This window comes from Cervus elaphus, chromosome 22 (genome assembly GCF_910594005.1).
Source record: "Cervus elaphus chromosome 22, mCerEla1.1, whole genome shotgun sequence".
Taxonomy (NCBI): Eukaryota; Metazoa; Chordata; class Mammalia; order Artiodactyla; family Cervidae; genus Cervus; species Cervus elaphus.
In genome coordinates, this window is record NC_057836.1 from 7,072,502 (window position 1) to 7,092,543 (window position 20,042).

The following is a 20,042-nucleotide window of genomic DNA, read 5'->3' on the forward strand; positions in this document are numbered from 1 at the left end:
ACTGTTTTCCTTTATTGCTTCATTGGTTTTGGTCTTCTTAAAGAAGGCCTCCCCTACCTTTAGATATCATTTTCAATGGTTGCACAACATTTCATTGTATAATTTGTGAAATTCTCTCTTACTACTGAAAATTTAAGTTGTTATATCCTTTCACTAATATAAAGAATGCTATGAAAAATAAGTGTTCAACTTGATTTTTAAAAAGTTTTTGGCCATGCCACATGGCATGTGGGATCTTAGAGTTTCCCAACCGGGGATCAAACCCATGCCCTTTGCATTGGAAGCATGAAGTCTTAACTACTGGATTTCTAGGAAAATCCCTCAACTTGATATTTTTAACATACATCTTAGTTCCTAGCAAACTTACCATAATGGATGTTTCTTGAATTGGAGAGGGGAAAATGCAAAACAGTTTTTCCAAACTGACTCAAGGCATGTTTAAAAAAATGTAATTAAAAAAATGCAGCCAATGTCAACCAAATTGTTGGAGAATTAGCTGTACAAATGTACTTCTCCTTTAGCCCATCTAATCAAGAATTGGTGGTGGTGGTGGTGGTTTAGTCACTAAGTTGTGTCCGACCCTTTGCAACCCCATGGACTGTAGCCCGCCAGGCTCCTCTGTCCATGGGATTTCCCAGGCAGGCATACTGGAGTGTGTTGCCATTTCCTTCTCCCAGGGGATCTTCCCGACCCAGGGAACAAACTCACATCTCTTGCATTGCAGGCAGATTCTTTACCAACTGAGCCACCAGGGAAGCCCAGTCAAGAACTGACTTGGCCTCTAAAATCTAGGCATGGAAGTAAAGCTTCATCTTCCCTCTAAGGTTGCCCTTCCAAAGGGTATGACAACTACATGGGATGGGACTTCAACCACCTACCTGAGTCTTCCTTCTTACTGTGACTTCAGTTTTAGGGTGCCCTTTGCTTGGTGAGTCTTCAAGGTTTAACTCTGAGAAGGTGGTAAATGGACCTGAGAAGATGAGGTAGAGGGAAGAGAAGTCTCCTGCTGAGCTGCCACAGATCTGTGAGAGGCAGCTGTATTTCCAGCAGATGGAGCTTCATATGCTGGTGGTAGGGCTTCATTTCCCACTGGTGGGGCTCCATATCCTGCAGGTGGGGCTCCGTATCCCCCAGGTAAGGCACCATATCCCCCAGGAGGGGCTCCATATCCCCCAGGTGGGGCTCCATATCCCCCAGGAGGGGCTCCATATCCCCCAGGTGGGGCTCCATATCCCCCAGGAGGGGCTCCATATCCCACAGGTGGGGCTCCATATCCCCCTGGTTGGGCTCCATATCCTTCTGGTGGAGTTCCATATTCCCCTGGTTGGACTCCATATCCTGGTGGTGGGGGTCCATAGATCACAACTGGATATGCTGAGAAGGAAAAAAAAAATCAGTTACTCATTTTTTAGAGCAGACAAGGAATAAGTAAGAAGGAGGTGGAAGATGAAAAAGTACTAAGCAGACTGAAACAGGAAGAGAATTCAGACAGAACAATGCAAAAGCCTTATCCTTCAGCCATCACCAGTTGGATGCTTTAACATTTCCTGTTGTGGAGGAATTCAAATTAACATGAAAATAACCTATAGTTAAATCTCTACATACTAATAGTTGTACACAGATACATATTAACTCAGTAAAGTTTGTTTTGATCATAAAAAAATGCTCAATGAGGAATATGTATTTGGAAAATAGAGAAGAGATAAATTTTTAAAAGTCATCTATAATTCCATCATCAAAGACAAAAACTTATTATTTTGGTATATTTATAAGTAGGATCTCTGTTAATATTTTTTATACAGTCATGATTATGACAATCATACAATTTTTAAAAATCTGGCTCGTTTTACTTGACATTGTGAGAATGTTCTTTATATTATTTTTTCTTTTTTTCCTGGCTGTTCTGCATGGCTTGTGGGATCTTAGTTTCCCAACCAGGGGTTGAACCTGGCCCTCAGCAATGAAAATGCCAAGTCTTAACCACTGGACTGCCAAGAAAGTTCTTTATATCATTAACATATTTCACAAATTAAAATCAGGGCAATATTTCATCATATGGATAAATGCTACTTATGATAAGTGCTACCTGATTGTCAGAGAGTTATGTTGCTTCCAACTTTCCAATTAATATTCTAATAAACATGGGTTTTATTTATTTTCTTGGCTACATTCCCAAAATGATTTAACTGTGTCAATGTGAATGGATAACTGTCAAGTTATTTTTCTAAAATCCATATTTAATATTTAAGCTATCTAGAAAAAAATTAAAAGAATCATCATTAAGATGCTCAAAGAACAAAAGGAAAAATGTATATAAAGTCAAGAAAAGTGATATATGAACAAAATAGAAACAGCAATAAAGAGATAGAAAACATAACAGGAAACCAACACAAACAAAATCGTGGAGCTGAAAAGCACAATAACTGAAATGAAAAATTCACTAGAGGGATTCAAATTCATATTTGAATAGGCAGAAGAAAGAATCAGTAAACCTGAATACAGAACAATAAAAACTGTAGATAGAGAGGAATAGAAAGAAAAATATTGAAGAAAAGTGAACAGAGCCCAAGGGACCAGTGGGACACTACCAAGGAGACCAACATATACATTGTGGAAGTTTCAGAAAAAAAAGAAAGAGAGAAAGATGTAGAGAAAGTATTTGAAGAAATAATGACTGAAAACTTCTCAAATCTGATGAAAGACATGAATATAAACATCCAAGAAGCTCAATAAACTCCAAATAAGATGAACTCAAAGAGATCCACACCGACACATTATAGTCAAACTTACAAAAAAGAGAATCTTGACAGCAGCAAGTTCAGTTCAGTCACTCAGTCATGTCCAACTCTTTGAGACCCCATTAACTGCAGCACACCAGGCCTCCCTGTCCATCACCAACTCCTGGAGTTCACCCAAACCCATGTCCATTGAGTTGGTGATGCCATCCAACCATCTCATCCTCTGTCGTCCCCTTCTGTTCCCGCCCTCAATCTTTCCCAACGTCAGAGTCTTTTCAAATAAGTCAGCTCTTCGCATCAGGTGGCCAAAGTATTGGAGTTTCAGCTTCAGCATCAGTCCATCCAATGACTATTCCAGACTGATTTCCTTTAGGATGGACTGGTTGGATCTCCTTGCAGTCCAAGGGACAGCAGCAAGAGAGAAGTGAATAATCACATGCAAGAGATCCTCAATAAGAAGATTAGCAGATTTCTCTTCAGGAATGTTGGAGGCCAGAAATAAACTATCTAACAAGAATCTTATATCTGGCCAAACTCCTTTCAGATAGAGAAAGAAAGTAAGATGTTTCCAGATAAACAAAACCTGAGGGAGTTGATTACCACTAGACTTGTCCTGTAAGAAATGCTGAAGGGAGTCAAATGAAAGGACGCTGGATAATAATTTGAAGCCAAATGAAGAAATAAATATCTCAATAAAGGTAAATCATTGACCAATTATAAAAGTCAATATTATTATAACAAAGGTTTGTAATTTCATTTTTGTTTTCTACATAACTTAAGAGACTAATGCATTTACAGGAAATATTAGATTATGTGTTTGGGGACACAATGTATAGAGATATAATTTTGTGATATGGTAAAAGGAGTGAAATGGAGGGCTTGTAAAGGTACAGAATATTTGTATGTTATTGAAGTTAAGATTGTAAAATTCAAATCAGTGTTATAACTTTAGGATGTTAAATGTAACCCCTGTGGTAGTCACATCAAAAAAAAAAAAAGCTATAAAATATAAACAAAAGGAAATGAGAAAGAAATTCAAACTTTTCACTATCAAAAAACAACTAAACACAAAAGAAGACAGTGATGCAGAAAATGAGGGACAAAAAAGCTATAAGGCATATAAAAACCGAATAGTAAGACAGTAGAAGTAAGGCTCCCATCATCAGCAATTACTTTAAATGCAAATGGATTAAATTCCCCAATCAAAAGACAGAGATTGCAGAATGAATGAAAATTCATGATTCAACTACATGCTAGATGTTTGAGAGACTTGTTCTAGATACAAAGACATAAATAAATTAAAAGTAAAGGATGAAAAAAGATATTCCATGTAAATAGTAACCAAAAGAGAGCAAAACTAACTATACTAATATCAGACAAAATAGACTTTACATCAAAAAGATTAAGCAATAAAGACAAAAATTATATATTAATAAAATGTTCAGTACAGCAAAAGAATATAACAATTATAAACATTTGCACAGCTGATAACAGACCATCACATATATGAAGCAAAAACTGACAGAATTGAAGGAAGAAGCAATTTCACAATAATAGCTGAAGACTTCAATATCTCTCACTCCCACTGATGGATAGAACAACTAGAGAGAAGATAAATAAGAAAACAGAGGATTTGAAAAAGCGCAACAAGCCAACTGGATCTAACAAACACAGGACACTTTACCCAACAACAGAATACACATTACTCTCAAATGCTCATTTGATCAGCCGTGTCCAACTCTTTGTGACCCTGTGGACTGTAGCCCACCAGGCTCCTCTGCCCATGGAATTTTCCCTTCTCCAGGGGATCTTCCCGACCCAGGGATCAAACCTACACCTCTTATGTCTCCTGCATTGGCAGGCACATTCTTTACCACTAGTGCCACCTGGGACCCTGGTACTCTCGAGGACACGTGATATTTTTAGAATAGATCATATATTAGGTAACAAATTAAGTCTGGATAGATTTTAAAAGGTAGGTGTCATACAAAGTAGCTTCTCTGATCACAAGGGATTAATTTATAAACCAACGGCAGAAGTAAAACTGGAAAATTCACAAATTTCTGGAAATTAAACACCATACTCAGGCTTCCCTGGTGATCCAGTGGTTAAGAATCCGCCTGCCAATGCAGGTGACATGGGTTCAATCTCTGGTCCAGGAAGATCCCACATGCTGCAGAGCAACTAGGCCTGTGCACCACAACTACTGAAGCCCACACTCTCTAGGGCCCATGCTCTGCAACAAGAGAAGCCACTGCAATGACAAGCCTGCAAGGAAGCACAATGCAAAAAAAAGTAGCTCCTGCTTGCTGCCCAAGAGCAGCAACAAACATACAGTGTGGCCAAAAATGAATAAATAAATAAATATTTTTAAATGGGCAAAGGACTTGAAAAGATACATCTTCAAAGAAGATACACAAATGGTCAACAAGCACATGAAAAGATGTTCAATACCATTGGTCATTAATAAAATGCAAATTAAAATTATAATGAGATATCACCTCACCTCACTAGGATGACTTTACTATAAACAACAAGCAAAAAGAAAGGAAAATAACAAGCATTGACAACGATATGGAGCAATATGAACTTGTATATTGCTGGTGAGAGTAAAATAACAGTGCAGTTTCTGTGGAAAAAGAGTTTGGTGGTTTCTCAAAAAAGTTAAACATTGAATTACCATATCACCCAATAATTCCCAACCTAAGTACGTACTCAAGAGAAATGAAAACTTATGTCTACAGAGAAACCTATATACAAATGATTATAACAGCTATTATTCATAATAATCGAAAGGTGGAAACCAGCCAAATGTGCATCAATGCACAAATGAATAAACAAACTATGATATATACAATGGAGCACTAGTCAGACACAAAAAGTGAAGTACTGATACATGTTACATCTTGGAGGAGCCTTGAAAACATCATGTTAAGTGAGATAAGCCAAACACAAAGTCACATGTTGCTTGGCTTCTTTTATGTGATACACACAGAACAGGCAAATCCAAAAAGACAAAAAGCAGATTAGAGGAAACCAAGAGACAAAGGAGAGAGGACAAGGAATGATTACTTCGTGGGTATGGGGTATTCTTATGGAGTAATGGAAAAGTTTTCCATTTTGTTTGTTTGCTTTTTGACTGTGCAACACAGCATGCAGGATGTTAGTTCCCTGACTAGGGATCAAACCTGAACCCCCTAAGTGAAAGGGCAGAGTCAACCACTGGACTGCCAGGGAAGTCCTGGAAAAGTTTTGAAACTGGAGAGAGCTGATGGCTGCACAGCATTGTGATACACTCAATACCATTGAATTGTACGTTTTAAAATGGTTAATTGTATCTTATACAAATTTCAACTTAAAAACATTTTTATAAAACCTTAGCAATACTTACTTCAAAATTTTGAATGTCAGTTGATTAACACTTAAAAATTAAGGTAACTATAAAGGCCAGAAATAACTATCCATGAGTTGTATACAAACTAAATGCTGATGGACATGTATTTCATGCTCCAAGGAAAACCCAAGAAATGGCCTGCATCTGGGGGTCTGTTGGCAGCCTGTCAGGAGACCTTTCATGGTCCACCCACAGACTGTGAACCACATTTGAGAATACTGATCTACATCTTTGGGGAACATGGCTCAGCATCTGTGGACAGACACAACTGCTACAGGAAAGGGTACAGGTCACAAAGCCCAGGATTGGAGTCCTCAGTGAGGATGAAAGGCGTGGCACAAGCATGATGGCTGTGCTTGTGTGAGAGAGGAAGGGGGAGGTATGCAAGAGCACACGTTTCTGCTCAGGTTGTCAGCAGAAGTGACTTCCTACTGATGAGAGTTGCACAATATCCTCCATATTTGTACATCAAAGTAAGCCTGAAATTGATGCTTTTGAACTGTGGTGTTGGAGAAGACTCTTGAGAGTCCCTAGGACTGCAAGGATATCAAACCAGTCAATTCTAAAGGATATCAATCCTGAATATTCATTGGAAGGACTGCTGCTGAAGCTGAAACTCCAATACTTTGGCCACCTGATGCGAAGAGCCATCTCATTAGAAAATACTCTGATGCTGGGAAAATTGAAGGCAGGAGGAGAAGGGGACTACAGAGGATGAGATGGTTGGATGGCATCACTGACTCGATGGACATGAGCTTGAGCAAGCTCTGGGAGATGGTGAAGGACAGGGAAGCCTGGCGTGCTATAGTCCATGGGATTGCAAAGAGTAGGACACAACTGAGTGACTGAACAACAACAAAAAAGCCTGAAATGGAAAGCCGGTCACTTACTGACTTGCCACTGGGTTTGAATCCGGAAATGAAATCATGGACTCAACTATTTTCCAACCCCCAAATCTCTGCTGCTTCTCTTGCAGCAGAGTTGAAGGCAAGCTATCAGCGATTAGATCTGCAAGCCTTGGGCACACCCTTTTACCTCCCAGGAAGAACCTCCCTGCCATACTTACCTGGACAAGATGTCTGTGGGGAGCACGCTGCAGCCCCTGGGACAGTAATTATGTACAGTCCTGAAGTGTCAAACCAGTAATTTACACTTCCAAGTGGAATTCCTCTGGCAGCTGAGAAGACAAATTTGGCAAAATAAGGGCTCTTTAATTGTTTTAAGACAGATATACAGCAACTATCAACCAAATAATTAACAGAGTATTAACCAACATGTTACATGAGTGTCCAGCAATGTTCCCAGGATACAAGACTTAAAATATACTCTGTCCTTGTCCTCAACTGTATGCTTCCTGAAGACAGTGATTGTGTATATTTTCCTATGCTTATTGAAGGCCTAGCATAATACCCACCATAATAGGGATTCAGAAAAAATTTTCAAGTGAAGATTCTATCAAGTTGTCAGGATAACTCCATTAAAGGCCAACACAACATAATGGCAGTACCCTGCAGGTGGTGACTGCAGCCATGAAATTAAGATGCTTGCTCCTTGGAAGAAAACCTATGACATACCTAAACAGTGTTTTAAAAAGCAGAGACATCACTTTGCCAAGAAAGGTCCATATAGTCAAAGCTATGGTTTTTCCAGTCATCATGTATGGATGTGAGAGTTGGGCCATAAAGAAGGCTGAGCACCGAAGAATTGATGCTTTTGAACTGTGGTGCTGGAGAAGACTCTTGAGAGGCCTTTGGACTGCAAGGAGGTCAAACCTGTCAATCCTAAAGGAAATCAACCCTGAATGTGCATTGGAAGGACTGATACTGAAGCTGACACTCCAATACTTTGGCCACCTGATGTGAAGAGACGACTCATTGGAAACGACCCTGATGCTGGGAAATACTGAGGGAAGGAGGACAAGGGAGCAACAGAGGATGAGATGGTTGGATGGCGTCATTGACTCAGTGGACATGAGTTTGAGCAAACTCTGGGAGATAGTGAAGGACAGGGAAGCCTGGCATGCTGCAGTCCATGGGGTCATAAAGAGTTGGACATGACTTACCGACTGAACAACAACAATGGCATTACCAAAGAAAGTTTCTGTTGGTCTCCTCTGCATCTCGTTTACAAGGACACTTTAATGGTATTTAATATTTGATGGTATTTGAGTAATCTAGAGTAATTCTCTCATCTCAAGATCTTTAATTATATCTGAAAAGCCTTTTTTTTTTTTTTTTTTTACAAAGTAACATTCAAAGATTCTGAGGCTTATATTTTCAGAGCCACTGTCAGCCTGCCACACTAATTTCTGCCCTATGGCGTATGACCAGAAGCAATGCACACAGCTTCCACACCTGGCCCATGAAAACTTCCAAAGTGAGATCTTTATTCTCTTCCTCACTCTGCTGGCCACCCAAAGAGGCTGTGGAAGCCATGTGTTACTGATGAGACTCTACTACCCTGGGTCCCTGAAGGGCTGTGTGGAGCAGAGATCCCTTTAACCCCTGCTGATGGCCTCTTTTTCAGATTTATTTTGGTGTGAGCCATTTTTAAAGTTTTTATTGAATTTGTTGCAATGCTGCTTCTGTTTTCTGCTTTGGTTTTTTGGCCCCAAGGCATGTGGGGTCTGAGCTCCTGACTAGGGATAGAACTCACACTGTCTGTGATGAAAGGGGAAATTTTAACCACTGAACTGTCAGAGAAGTTCCCAACTGGCCTTTATATAGGCAGTAATATCCATTACCTTATTGTTGTTTGTTTAGTCACTTAGTTGTGTCTGATTTTTTGCGACTCCGTGGACTGCAGCCAGCCAGGCTCCTCTGTCCATAGGATTTCCCAGGCAAGAATACTGGAATGGGTTGTCATTTCCTTCTCCACCATTATCTTAAGTCACTGATAATTTGGGCTTTATCTGTTTCAATAGCTAGCATTATCTTAACTGGGTGGGATGTGCTCAGTTGTGTCTGACTCTTTGTGACCCCATGGACTGTAGCCCGCCAGGTTCCTCTGTCCATGGGGTTTCCAAGGCAAGAATACTGGAGTGGGTTGCCACTTCCTTCTCCAGGGGATCTTCCCAGCCCAGGGATCAAATCCACTTCTGTATTTCCTGCATTGCAAGCGGATTCTTTACCTCTGAGCCCCCAGGGAAGCCCCCACCATAAGATAGGATAATGTATTATTCTTGCATATGTCTATTTCCACTAGACCGTGTGCATCTTAACTAGATTGGAGTTGGTGGTGGAAAGCAAGGGAGAAAGAGGAAGAGCATTCCAGACAGAGCAAATAGCCTGAAGGCTCAGAGATGGGAGAGCAAGGTGCAAAGAAGTCCAGTTGGATTAGAATGTAAAAACTGAGAGTGAGGGATATAAAGTGAAGCTACATTGAATTAAAAGATTACTTGTATTCTAAGTCTGAAAGAGTCCTCTGGTACATCTGTTAGATCAGTGCTGCAGGACTTAACAGTATCTCTTCCCATGCTTTAGTCCCATGAAAAATGAGAATTAAACCCAAGAAAAGTAAAGGTATAGCCAGAGAGAAGACAAGAAGGCATGCCAGAGGAAGAAGAGCCAAGGTAACTCTACCAAAAACAAGAGTACTCAATGATACAGCCACTTCAATGGACAAGAGACTATCAGGTATAATCATTCAGGTGTCTGATGTAAATTCCCACTAGATTGTGAACTCCTTCAGGTTAAGGAAGGACCAAATCTTATGTTTCTAGCATGTAGTAGGGTACTTGGTACATAGTCAGTAGGCTCAGGAAATACACTGAATACAGGTGACATCTAGAGAAGGAAATGGCAACCTCTGCAGTATTCCTGACCACAGAGGCCAGAAGTCTTCACCAGTTAACAGTCCTACTCCAGTTATACAGGTCCCCAAACCCCAAAGCACTCGATATCTTTCTCAGCATCACTCACCAGCAGAGGCAGCTTTTACCATCAGTTGGGCAAATTCGATGGCACCTCCTTTCCTGAAGGATAACTTAAAAACAGCTTGTCCTTCCCAGCCACCTGGGGGCAGAAACAGCACACTGAGAGGCTGGCTCACGGTCACAGACGCGCTGCCAGAAACACGGAGAGAGACACCACCCAGTGAAGTCTGAGTCTTCAACTTTCTCTACGCTTTGGAGAAAAAATACACTTCTGAAGGGGGACACTTACCACCCGGAGCTGCCTGAATGGTTCCTTTAATGTAGTTGGGGGCAAAAATTGGTTGTTCAATGGTGCAGTCACCCATCAGGCCAAACGGCATCATAAAGGAAAGCATGGGGTCATTGACTAAGTGTGACGTCACGAAGACCACCTAAGAAAGAAAAGAAACTTTAGGAAAGGAATGCAATTCGTCCATGGGTTGAGACATAGAAGAGCAATTCTAAAGTCAAGGCTACTTTATAGCTCCTGGCCTAATTGAGAAACATCACCGATTTTCTTCTATCACTCTTCAACAGGGAAAATCTCCGAGTGGAAATGTTTCAAAACATTTTGAAAGTCAATACCTCTCTCCATTTTAAGGGAAACAAACAGAGAGTTAATTAGATAAAAGGAGAAGCAGAAATTACCTGATGTGGGACTTTCCTGGTGGTTCAATGGTTAGGAATCTGCCTGCCAATGCAGGGTACATGGGTTCGATTCCTAGTCCAAGAAGAATCCACATGCCACAGGGCAGCTAAGCCTGTGTGCCACAACTCCTGAGCCCGAGTGCCCTAGAGCCTGTGCTCCTGAACAAGAGAAGCCACTGCAATGAGAAGCCCAAGCACTGCAACTACAGAGTAACCCCCACTCACGACAACTAGAAAAAGCCCACACATAGCCATGAAGACCCAGCACAGTGAAAAAAACGAACAATAAATTAGATTAAAAAGAGAGAAATTACCCGGTATGAAGTGAGAAACAACGTTCCTTTCTTTGTACCATTAAAGAGATAGGATTCCACTGGTTTCTGTAGGAAGCAGAGGTCCACATCCTCACACTGCTTCAAGACACTGCAGAAGAGAAAAGGCAGACAACACACGGTTTGGGAGATATATAAAAAAGATACAACCAAAGCTCTCGGCGCAGTTTTTAGCCTGGAGGGAGATTTTAATAAACGTCATTTGCTGCTACTGGTGCTACTGCTACTATTTTATTAAAATAGAAAGGAACTGAAATGCTCTTGTTCTCTGACAACTCACACTTGCTTGACTTCCTCTTTATCACTGGGTTCTTTTTTTTTTTCTTTCTTAGCAAACCTAATTCTGTTCTTAAAGTCCACTAATTCTTATACTTCTTGTGCATTTTGTATAAAGCACTGTGTTAAAGAAACTGTTTCTTGGACTCTGGTAAAGAAGGTGAGATATATGAAGTGTGCTACAGAATCCTCTGACATGTCTGCCATGTTCTCCCTTCACTCCTAACCTGAAAAACCTGGACTCATCCTACTCTTACAGAACCCTATTGAGTTTTTTACCCGTTCTTATATATATATATATATATATATATATATATATATATATATATATATATATATATATACTGTTAATATTTATTGAAAGAATGAATGAACGAAAACATGAATATAGGTAATAATGCAAGAAAAACATGATATGCATCACATAAGCAGAAAAAATATCATGGCAGGTAGAGATCAGCTCTTGGTAGAAGTAATTAGGAATGATTTTATAGAAAAGTTGAAATTTGAGCTGATTCTTCAGAGATGAATAGTGTTTCAGTGGGCAGAAGTGAGGGCAGGGGACAGTCCTGATGGGGTGCAAACAGCATTAGTGGAAGTGCAGGAGCAGCATCAGTGGAAAGAACACTGTATACTTGGCAGCAGCCTACCTGTGTGAATTTATCAAAACATCATGGAAGTGGGATTAGGAGGAATAGTGAGATAAAGCTGGACCCGCGTTGGGAACAGAGATAGAGACACCATTCAACAGGCAAGGCAGAACTGTGACCTGCAGCTGTCTCAGCGGGTAGGTCACATGACCAAGGAAATGGTGATATGTCAGAGGGATCCATTTAAGAACGGACATAGTCCTGATATAAGGTAATAAGAACTAGAACTAGGGTGATAGTATATGGCTAAAAAGCGCTTAAGAGACGATGAAAAGAGAACAGCATCGAAACATGTATATTATCAACTGTGAAACAGATCGCCAGTCCAGGTTGGATGGATGAGACAAGTGCTCGGGGCTGGTGCACTGGGATGACCCAGAGGGATGGGATGGGGAGGAAGGTGGGAGGGGGGTTCAGGATGGGGAGCACACGTAAATCCACGGCTGATTCATGTCAATGTATGGCAAAAACCACTACAATATTGTAATTAGCCTCCAACTAATAAAATAAATGGAAAAAAAAAAATAAAGTCACTAAGCCAAAAAAAAAAAGAGACCATGAAAAAATGGATGTCAGCAACAATAGTGGAATAAGGAACTCTAGAAGTCAGTCTAGAACTCTAGAATCTAATCAAAAGCTTATAGCAGAATGTTTAATCAAGAACAAAAATAAGAGCGTCAATAAGAGCTTTGTGCACTTCAACTTACCCCGGTACTCCTCCACTCCCTAGCATGGCACAGCTCTGAAAACAACAACCCACATTCTCAGTATAAGTACAAAGTACTGGGGTGAGGGGAGGAGAACAGACCTTACTGTGGTTTTCTGTTTTGACCTGTCCAGGGGTTCCCTAGAGGACTAGCTCAGAATTCCCTCAGGATTAAGGCAACTACCCAGGGCACATTTGTTAAACAACATTTCAAAATGCATGAGAGCTGTTAAGTGGGGCAAAAGATGACTTTGGGGGAAAAGACATATACTTAAAAGATGGGAAGAAAAGACTGGGGAATGAGATGCTTTGAGGAATAAAGGCTTTGAAAACCTCTGATATGTTCATGGGAATCTAGAAAGTATCACAGACAGGGTGCTTTCACATATCAGGGCTGGGGTCATGCTGAGAAGAAACCTGAAAAGGCTCTAGAACTGTTACCTCTGGCTGACAGTGAGGCTCTGCCCAATCAGGAAGTGAAAATTAAGACAGTTTTACACTGCTTGACTGAGTGACAAAGACTGGCACACACACACACACACACACACACACACACACACACACACAGAGCCCATCTAAGATATATAAAGGGCTCCTACAACTCAACAACAACAAATCTGATTTAAAAATGAACAAAGGGATAACCAACAAGGACCTACTGTATAGCACATGGAACTCTGCTCAGTGTCATGTGGTAGACTGGATGGGAGGGGAGTTTGGGGGAGAATGGATACATGTATATGCATGACTGAGTCTTTTTGCTATTCACCTGAAACTATTACATTGTTAATCGACTATCCCTCAATACAAAATAAAAAGTTTAAAAGAAAAAAAATTTTTAATGGACAGAGGACTTAAATAGACATTTTGCCAAAAATGATATATAAATAGAAAAAAATATGAGAAGATGCTCAACATTATTAATCATCAGAGAAATGCAAATCAAAACCACAAATGAGATATCACCTCACACCTATTAGAATGACTACTATTGCAAAAGATATTCTAGGTGTTTGTGGTCTAGAATATTGACAGGTTGGAAATTCTGTGCACTCTTGGTGGGATTGTAAAGTGGTGCAGGCATTATGGAACAGTATGGAGTTGCCTCAAAAATTAAAAATAGAATTACTCCATGATCCAGCAATCCCACTTCTGGGTATATATCAAAAAGAATTAAAAGCAAGTTCTCAAAAAGATATTTGTGCACTCATATTCATAACAGCACTATTCATAATTAATATGAATAGCCAAGAGGAGGAAGCAATCTAAAAGTCTATCAGTGAATGGAGAAACAAAATGTGGTATATACATACAATGGAATATTATTCAGTCTTAAAAATGAAGGAATCTTGTCACATGCCACAACATGGGTGAACCTTGAGGACATTATGCTAAATGCAATAGCAGAGACAAAGACAGTTATATGATTTCACCTACATGTGGAATCTAAAACAAAATCAAATTCATAGAAGCAAAGAGTATAACAGTAGTTATTGGAGGTTGAGGGGATGAGGAAAATGGGGAAATGTTAGGCAAGGATACAAATTTAGAGTTATGTAAGATGAGTAAATTGAAGAAAGTAGGGAAAACCACTAGACCACTCAGGTATGACCTAAATCCAGTCACTTATAATTATACGATGAAGTGACAAATAGATTCAAGGGACTAGATCTGATAGAGTGCCTGAAGAACTATGGATGGAAGTTTGTAACATTGTATAGGAGGCAGTGACCAAAACTATCCCCAAGAAGAAGAAATGCAAAAAGGCAAAATGGTTGTCTGAGGAGGCTTACAAATAGCTGAGAAAAGAAGAGAAGCGAAAGGTAAAGAAGAAAAAGAAAGATACACCCATCTGAATGGAGAGTTCCAAAGAATAGCAAGGAGAAATAAGAACACTTTCCTAAGTGATTAATGCAAAGAGACAGACGAAAACAATAGACTGGGAAAGACTAGAGATTTCCTCAAGAAAATTAGAGATACCAAGGGAACATTTCATGCAAAGATGGGCACAATAAAGGACAGAAATGGTATGGGCTTAACAGAAGCAGAAGATATTAAGAAGATGTGGCAAGAATATGCATGAGAACTATACAAAAAAGATCTGAATGACCCAGATAACCACGATGGTGTGATCAGTCACATAGAGCCAGACATCCTGGAGTTCAAAGTCCAATGGGCCTTACGAAGCATCACTATGAACAAAGCTAGTGGAGTTGATGGAATTCCAGCTCAGCTATTTCAAATCCTAAAAGATGATGTTGTGAAAGTGCTGCACTCAATATGTCAGCAAATTTGGAAAACTCAGCAGTGGCCACAGGACTGGAAAAGTCAGTTTTCATTCCAATCCCAAAGAAAGGCAATGCTTAAAAATGCTCAAAATACCGCACAATTGCACTCATCTCACACGCTAGCAAAGTAATGCTCAAAATTCTCCAATCAAGGCTTCAATAGTACCTGAACCAAGAACTTCCAGATGTTCAAGCTGGGTTTAGAAAAGGCAGAGGAACCAAAGATCAAATTGCCAACATCTGCTGGATCATTGAAAAAGCAAGAGAATTCCAGAAAAACATCTACTTCTGCTTTATTGACTACCCCAAAGCCTTTGACTGTGTGGATCACAACAAACTGTGGAAAATTCTGAAAGAGATGGGAATACCAGACCACCTGACCTGCCTCTTCAGAAATCTGTATGCAGGTCAAGAAGCAACAGTTAGAACCGGACATGGAATAACGGATTGGTTCCAAATCAGGAAAGGAGTACATGAAGGCTGTATGTTGTTACCCCACTTAATTAACTTATATGCAGAATACATCATGGGAAATGCCAGGCTGGATGAAGCACAAGCTGGAATCAAGACTGCTGGAAGAAATATTGATAACCTCAGATATACAGCTGACACCACCCTTATGACAGAAAGTGAAGAGGAACTGAACAGCCTCTTGATGAAAGTCAAAGAGGAGAGTGAAAAAGATGGCTTGAAGCTCAACATTCAAAAAATGAAGATCATGGTATCCCGTCCCGTCACTTCATGGCAAATAGATGGGGAAACAATGGAAACAGTGACAGACTTTGTTTTCTTTTTTTTTTTTCAGACTTTGTTTTCTTGGTCTCCAAAATCACTGCAGATGGTGACTGCAGCCATGAAATTAAAAGATGCTTGCTCTTTGGAGGAAAAGCTATGACCAACCTAGACAGCATATTAAAAAGCAGAGACATTACTTTGCCAACAAAGATCCATCTAGTCAAAGCTATGGTTTCTCCAGTAGTCATGTATGGGAGACTTGGATCATAAAGAAAGCTGAGCACCGAAGAATTGATGCTTTTGAACTGTGGTGTTGGAGAAAACTCTTGAGAGTCCCTTGGACTGCAAGGAGATCCCACCAGTCCATCCTAAAGGAAATCAGTCCCGAATATTCATTGGAAGGACTGATGCTGAAGCTAAAGCTCCAATAGTTTGGCCACCTGATGCGAAGAGCTGGCTCAGTTGAAAAGACCCTGATGCTGGGAAAGATCGAGGGCAGGAGGAAAAGGGGAAGACAGAGGATGAGATGGTTGAATGGCATCACCAACTCAATGGACATGGGTTTGGGTGAACTCCGGGAGTTGGTGATGGACAGGAAGGCCTGACGTGCTGCGGTTCACGGGGTCACAAAGAGTCAGACATGACTGAGTGGCTGAACTGAAACTGAAACTATAGGGGGATTTTGCAATAAATATATTTCCACTTATAAATATGTTAAATATAAAATATGTGTAATATTTTAAAATATGTTTATAAGGATTTTTATATTATAAATATATAAAATTTTTCTAAAGGTCTATGTCCTCTGGGGACTTCCCTGGTGGTCCAGCACTTCCCTGCAAGTTCCCAATGCAGGAGGCCTCGGTTCAATTCCTGGTCCAGGAACTAGATCCTGCACACCACAACTAAAGGTCCCACAGCCCACAACAAAGGTTTGTGTTCCGAAATCAAGACTCGGCACAGCCAAATAAATAAAAATAAATATTTAAATAAATAACAAATAAATACTTTTTAAAAAGTCTATGTCTTCTGACCCCACAATTTCACTTTCAGAAATATGTATGAAAGAAACATTTGACAGGTGACCAAAAATAAATCTTTAAGAAATTCACTGTGGCAATGTTTATAGCAATGACAAATTAAAACCAGACTTATCCCAGATAGTGGCTTGAGCAAAAATGTCTGCATATTGGAGTACCAGACATTGAAAACAATGATGCATTAATAGATGCTAATACTGCAAAGCATTCTCAATACATTGGTAAATGAGAAAAACAAATTACAAAGCAGTCTGATAAGGGAAGGTGTGTGTATTTCCACAGGGGGACGTGCAGAAGGATACATATCAAAATATAAAAAGCACTGAATGTAAGAATTTGGGGTAATTAAATGTTTCCCAATTTTTCTACATGGTATTACCTGCACATTTTAGGATATGGATTTAAAAAAAAAAACAAAACTCAGTCAGTATCTTCCTTTTTACCAATACAGTCTGGCTCATACACTTATGACTTTTCAGCTGGGATCAGAAAAAATATCTCCACACAACATAGCCAAGCTGTTATGAATTTCTTAACTGCGTATTGTGAATACTCAGAAGAAGTTAAAATATAACCAATCTTCTCCCTCTCAAGCTATTTCTGTAAATTAATTTCTACCCAAAAAGCTAGAGCACTGACAGAGCCTTGTTTGCAGAGGAGAAAAAAGAGACATAGTCCTCATCCTTTTCGAGGGGCAGCCAGCCTAGAGACATGAATACACACTACCAAAATTCAGAGCTCTCCCACATGCCTGACCATATGATTTTAAGCAAATTACTTTTTGTTTTAGTTTTTCCACCTATGAAATGAGGAAAATAGTACTGATCCTCATTGCAGATACAGCAGTTATAACCATAAAGCCCTTAGAACAGTGCCCCAATAAGGTCAACCATTGGAGAGCGCAGAAAGGACTCCACAAAGATAACAGACATAAAATCAATATTTGTTATAATTTTTTTAAGACCACGCTTCATTCCTTGCCTCCAGTACACAAACAGAAAAGCAGAGAGACAAACCCATAGCCCAGCTGAGAAGACACCCAAACACCAGATTAGAAGTGGCTTCTAGGCACAGAGCCACAGGCACACAGGTCATAGTTCTCTAGGCCAGCGTGCAGGGAGTCAGCATGGTGGGCAATCATCTCACTACTAGGAAAACGGTCCTAGCAGCGGTCCTCCGTGGCCAAGGGAGAACGTACAGCCTTGACAGAGCGTATAAATCTGTCAAGAAAATATTCTCGGCAAGGAAACATAGGAAAAAACAGATCTGGACATCAGCATGATGTACTGTCTTCAAGGATCTTCCTGACAGATGCATTCAAAGCAATCTGGGTGTGGTTTGCCCAGTGTGGTTCACCTGAGCAATGCGTTGGGCTTCAGAATCTCACAGCTAGGCGAAAGCAAAGGAAAAGGACGGCAAATCTGAGCACAGAGGGGAGCATTTTCAAGAACTGTTGGGGAGTTCGAACAGGACTCTAACAGCCTGGGCAGGGGACTGAGGAGGGGAGTGAAGCAGGGGCCGAGGTATTGGGTAGGGAAGTAAAAATTGGGCAACTCTGGGCTTAACCTGACAGAGGCTGGAGGAAACGGGTGAGCGGCAGGCACTGTTAGCACCACACAAAGCCAGGGGTGCAAACTCCAGGGCCGTCATGGGAGATGAGAGAACATCACTCTTCCCAGACGTGTCTTCTCTTGGTCCCCATCTTTTCAAAAAAGTAAGACCAGTCATCTCCTTGGTTGGGGGCAAAGAAGAGAGAGGGCTTTTTGAAGTTCTGAGGGTGAAGAGAGGCCCCGGACAGTTCAGGATCTTTCTAGAAAGATCCACCCTCGTGCCTCTTCTACCTCCGAGAAGCCTGGGATCTTGTTGCCGTCACTCTACAAAGGTAGTGCGCTCCTAACGGCACCGCATGCCACCCCGAGGGTCGGTGTGACTTCCCTTTCCTGCCACTGCACTTCCAACTTTTTTCTGAGGCAGCACGCCGCTCACTCCCTGCGCACGTGCCCTTCACACGTGCGACACCCCTATTCCCGCCTTCACCATGTTCACATCTAGAACACCCGCGAGGCAGCACTGGCCCTAACGGTCGGGGAAGAGCTACGCTTGCCGTGAGCGCAAAAAAGGCGGGAAAGTCTCTGATTGGCTGAGAGTTTGCGCGCCGCCAATTCTCCTGGCCTCTCCTCCCTCTGACAGCTGCACAGGCTTCCTTTCAGGCACCTTTCGCCAGAGGGGATGAGGGCCCCACGACGGCTCTCGGTGTGGCTCTGGTTCACTGCCATCCTGCCCAGGCCCCCTCCTGCCGCCCCGCAGATGGGAAGGGGCAGGGCCTGCGCCAAGCGGTTGGGTGGGGTTCTGAAGGGGAGGCGGAGATTATGGCGCAAGGACCGGAGTGAGTGAACGAGGCGGCTGGTCACGTGAGGGGCCTCGGTCAGAGGACCCCGCAGAGTCAAGGTTGAGACAACCCTGAGGGGGAAGCGGATGGGTCCAGGGGGTTGGCTCTGCCCCCAGAGCCCTGAGGAGTAAGGGATGAGGCGGTGATCGCCACAGCCAGCCGCAGTCTTGGCCGCTGTTCTGTCGCCCCTGCCTAGCAGCCCCGCTGCCCACGAGTATGGACTTGAATTGGTCCTGTCAGGAATCAAAATTAAAAGCCGGATTTTCCTACGCCCTTCCTGACCCAGGTCAGAAAACTGTTGCTCTTTGGAGAAAGAGTTCGAAACGATTCCTCACTTCTCCTGAGATGAGCAGCACTCTCTTCCCCCAGGGAAAGACTGAAATCAGAGCCGATTTTTTGTGAGGCAGCGTCCAGGAAATGGTGCAAGAGCTGGGTGAGGAAATCCAAGGGGGGATTTCGACCCTGAGTGAGTCCGTTCCAGCTCCAAGATGGAGAGTCTTTGTCTCTGTGTCTCCTGTCATACCTGCCCTGCCTCCTCCAAAGGGTGATTGTGAGGATCAGGTGATACATTTTATTAGAGTTGCTTTTAAGACTATAATGTGTGTTTGCTTATTTCCTTGAACTTCACCAATAGCACCAGAGGTCTTCCAACAAAAGGATGTTAACATCTGGATTACCTACCATATATATCATCAAATTTAAGATGTTGTCAGTTATAAAATAGGGGCTTCCCAGGTGGCTCAGAGGTAAAGACTGCCTGCCAAGCAGGAGACACTGGTTTGATCCATCGGTCAGGCAGATCCCCTAGAGAAGGAAATGGCAACCCACTTGAGTGTTCTTGCCTGGGAAATCCCCTGGACCAAGGAGCCTGGTGGACTACAGTCCATGGAGATGTAAAGAGTCAGACACAACTTAGCAACTAAACAACAGTTA

General features: G+C 41.5%; 1 protein-coding gene across 1 annotated transcript; it reads right to left on the minus strand.

Annotated features, from left to right (window-relative positions):
- Positions 1-886: 886 nt before the first annotated feature.
- Positions 887-19,013, minus strand: WBP2NL (WBP2 N-terminal like). Its single transcript, XM_043882196.1, has 6 exons — positions 18,935-19,013; positions 11,008-11,116; positions 10,296-10,437; positions 10,053-10,145; positions 7,199-7,309; positions 887-1,374 (listed from the first exon to the last, which is right to left on the minus strand). The coding sequence occupies exons 1-6, from the start codon at positions 18,994-18,996 to the stop codon at positions 944-946; spliced, it is 948 nt and encodes a 315-aa protein (XP_043738131.1). The 5' UTR covers positions 18,997-19,013; the 3' UTR covers positions 887-943.
- Between the last annotated feature and the right edge of the window lie 1,029 nt (positions 19,014-20,042).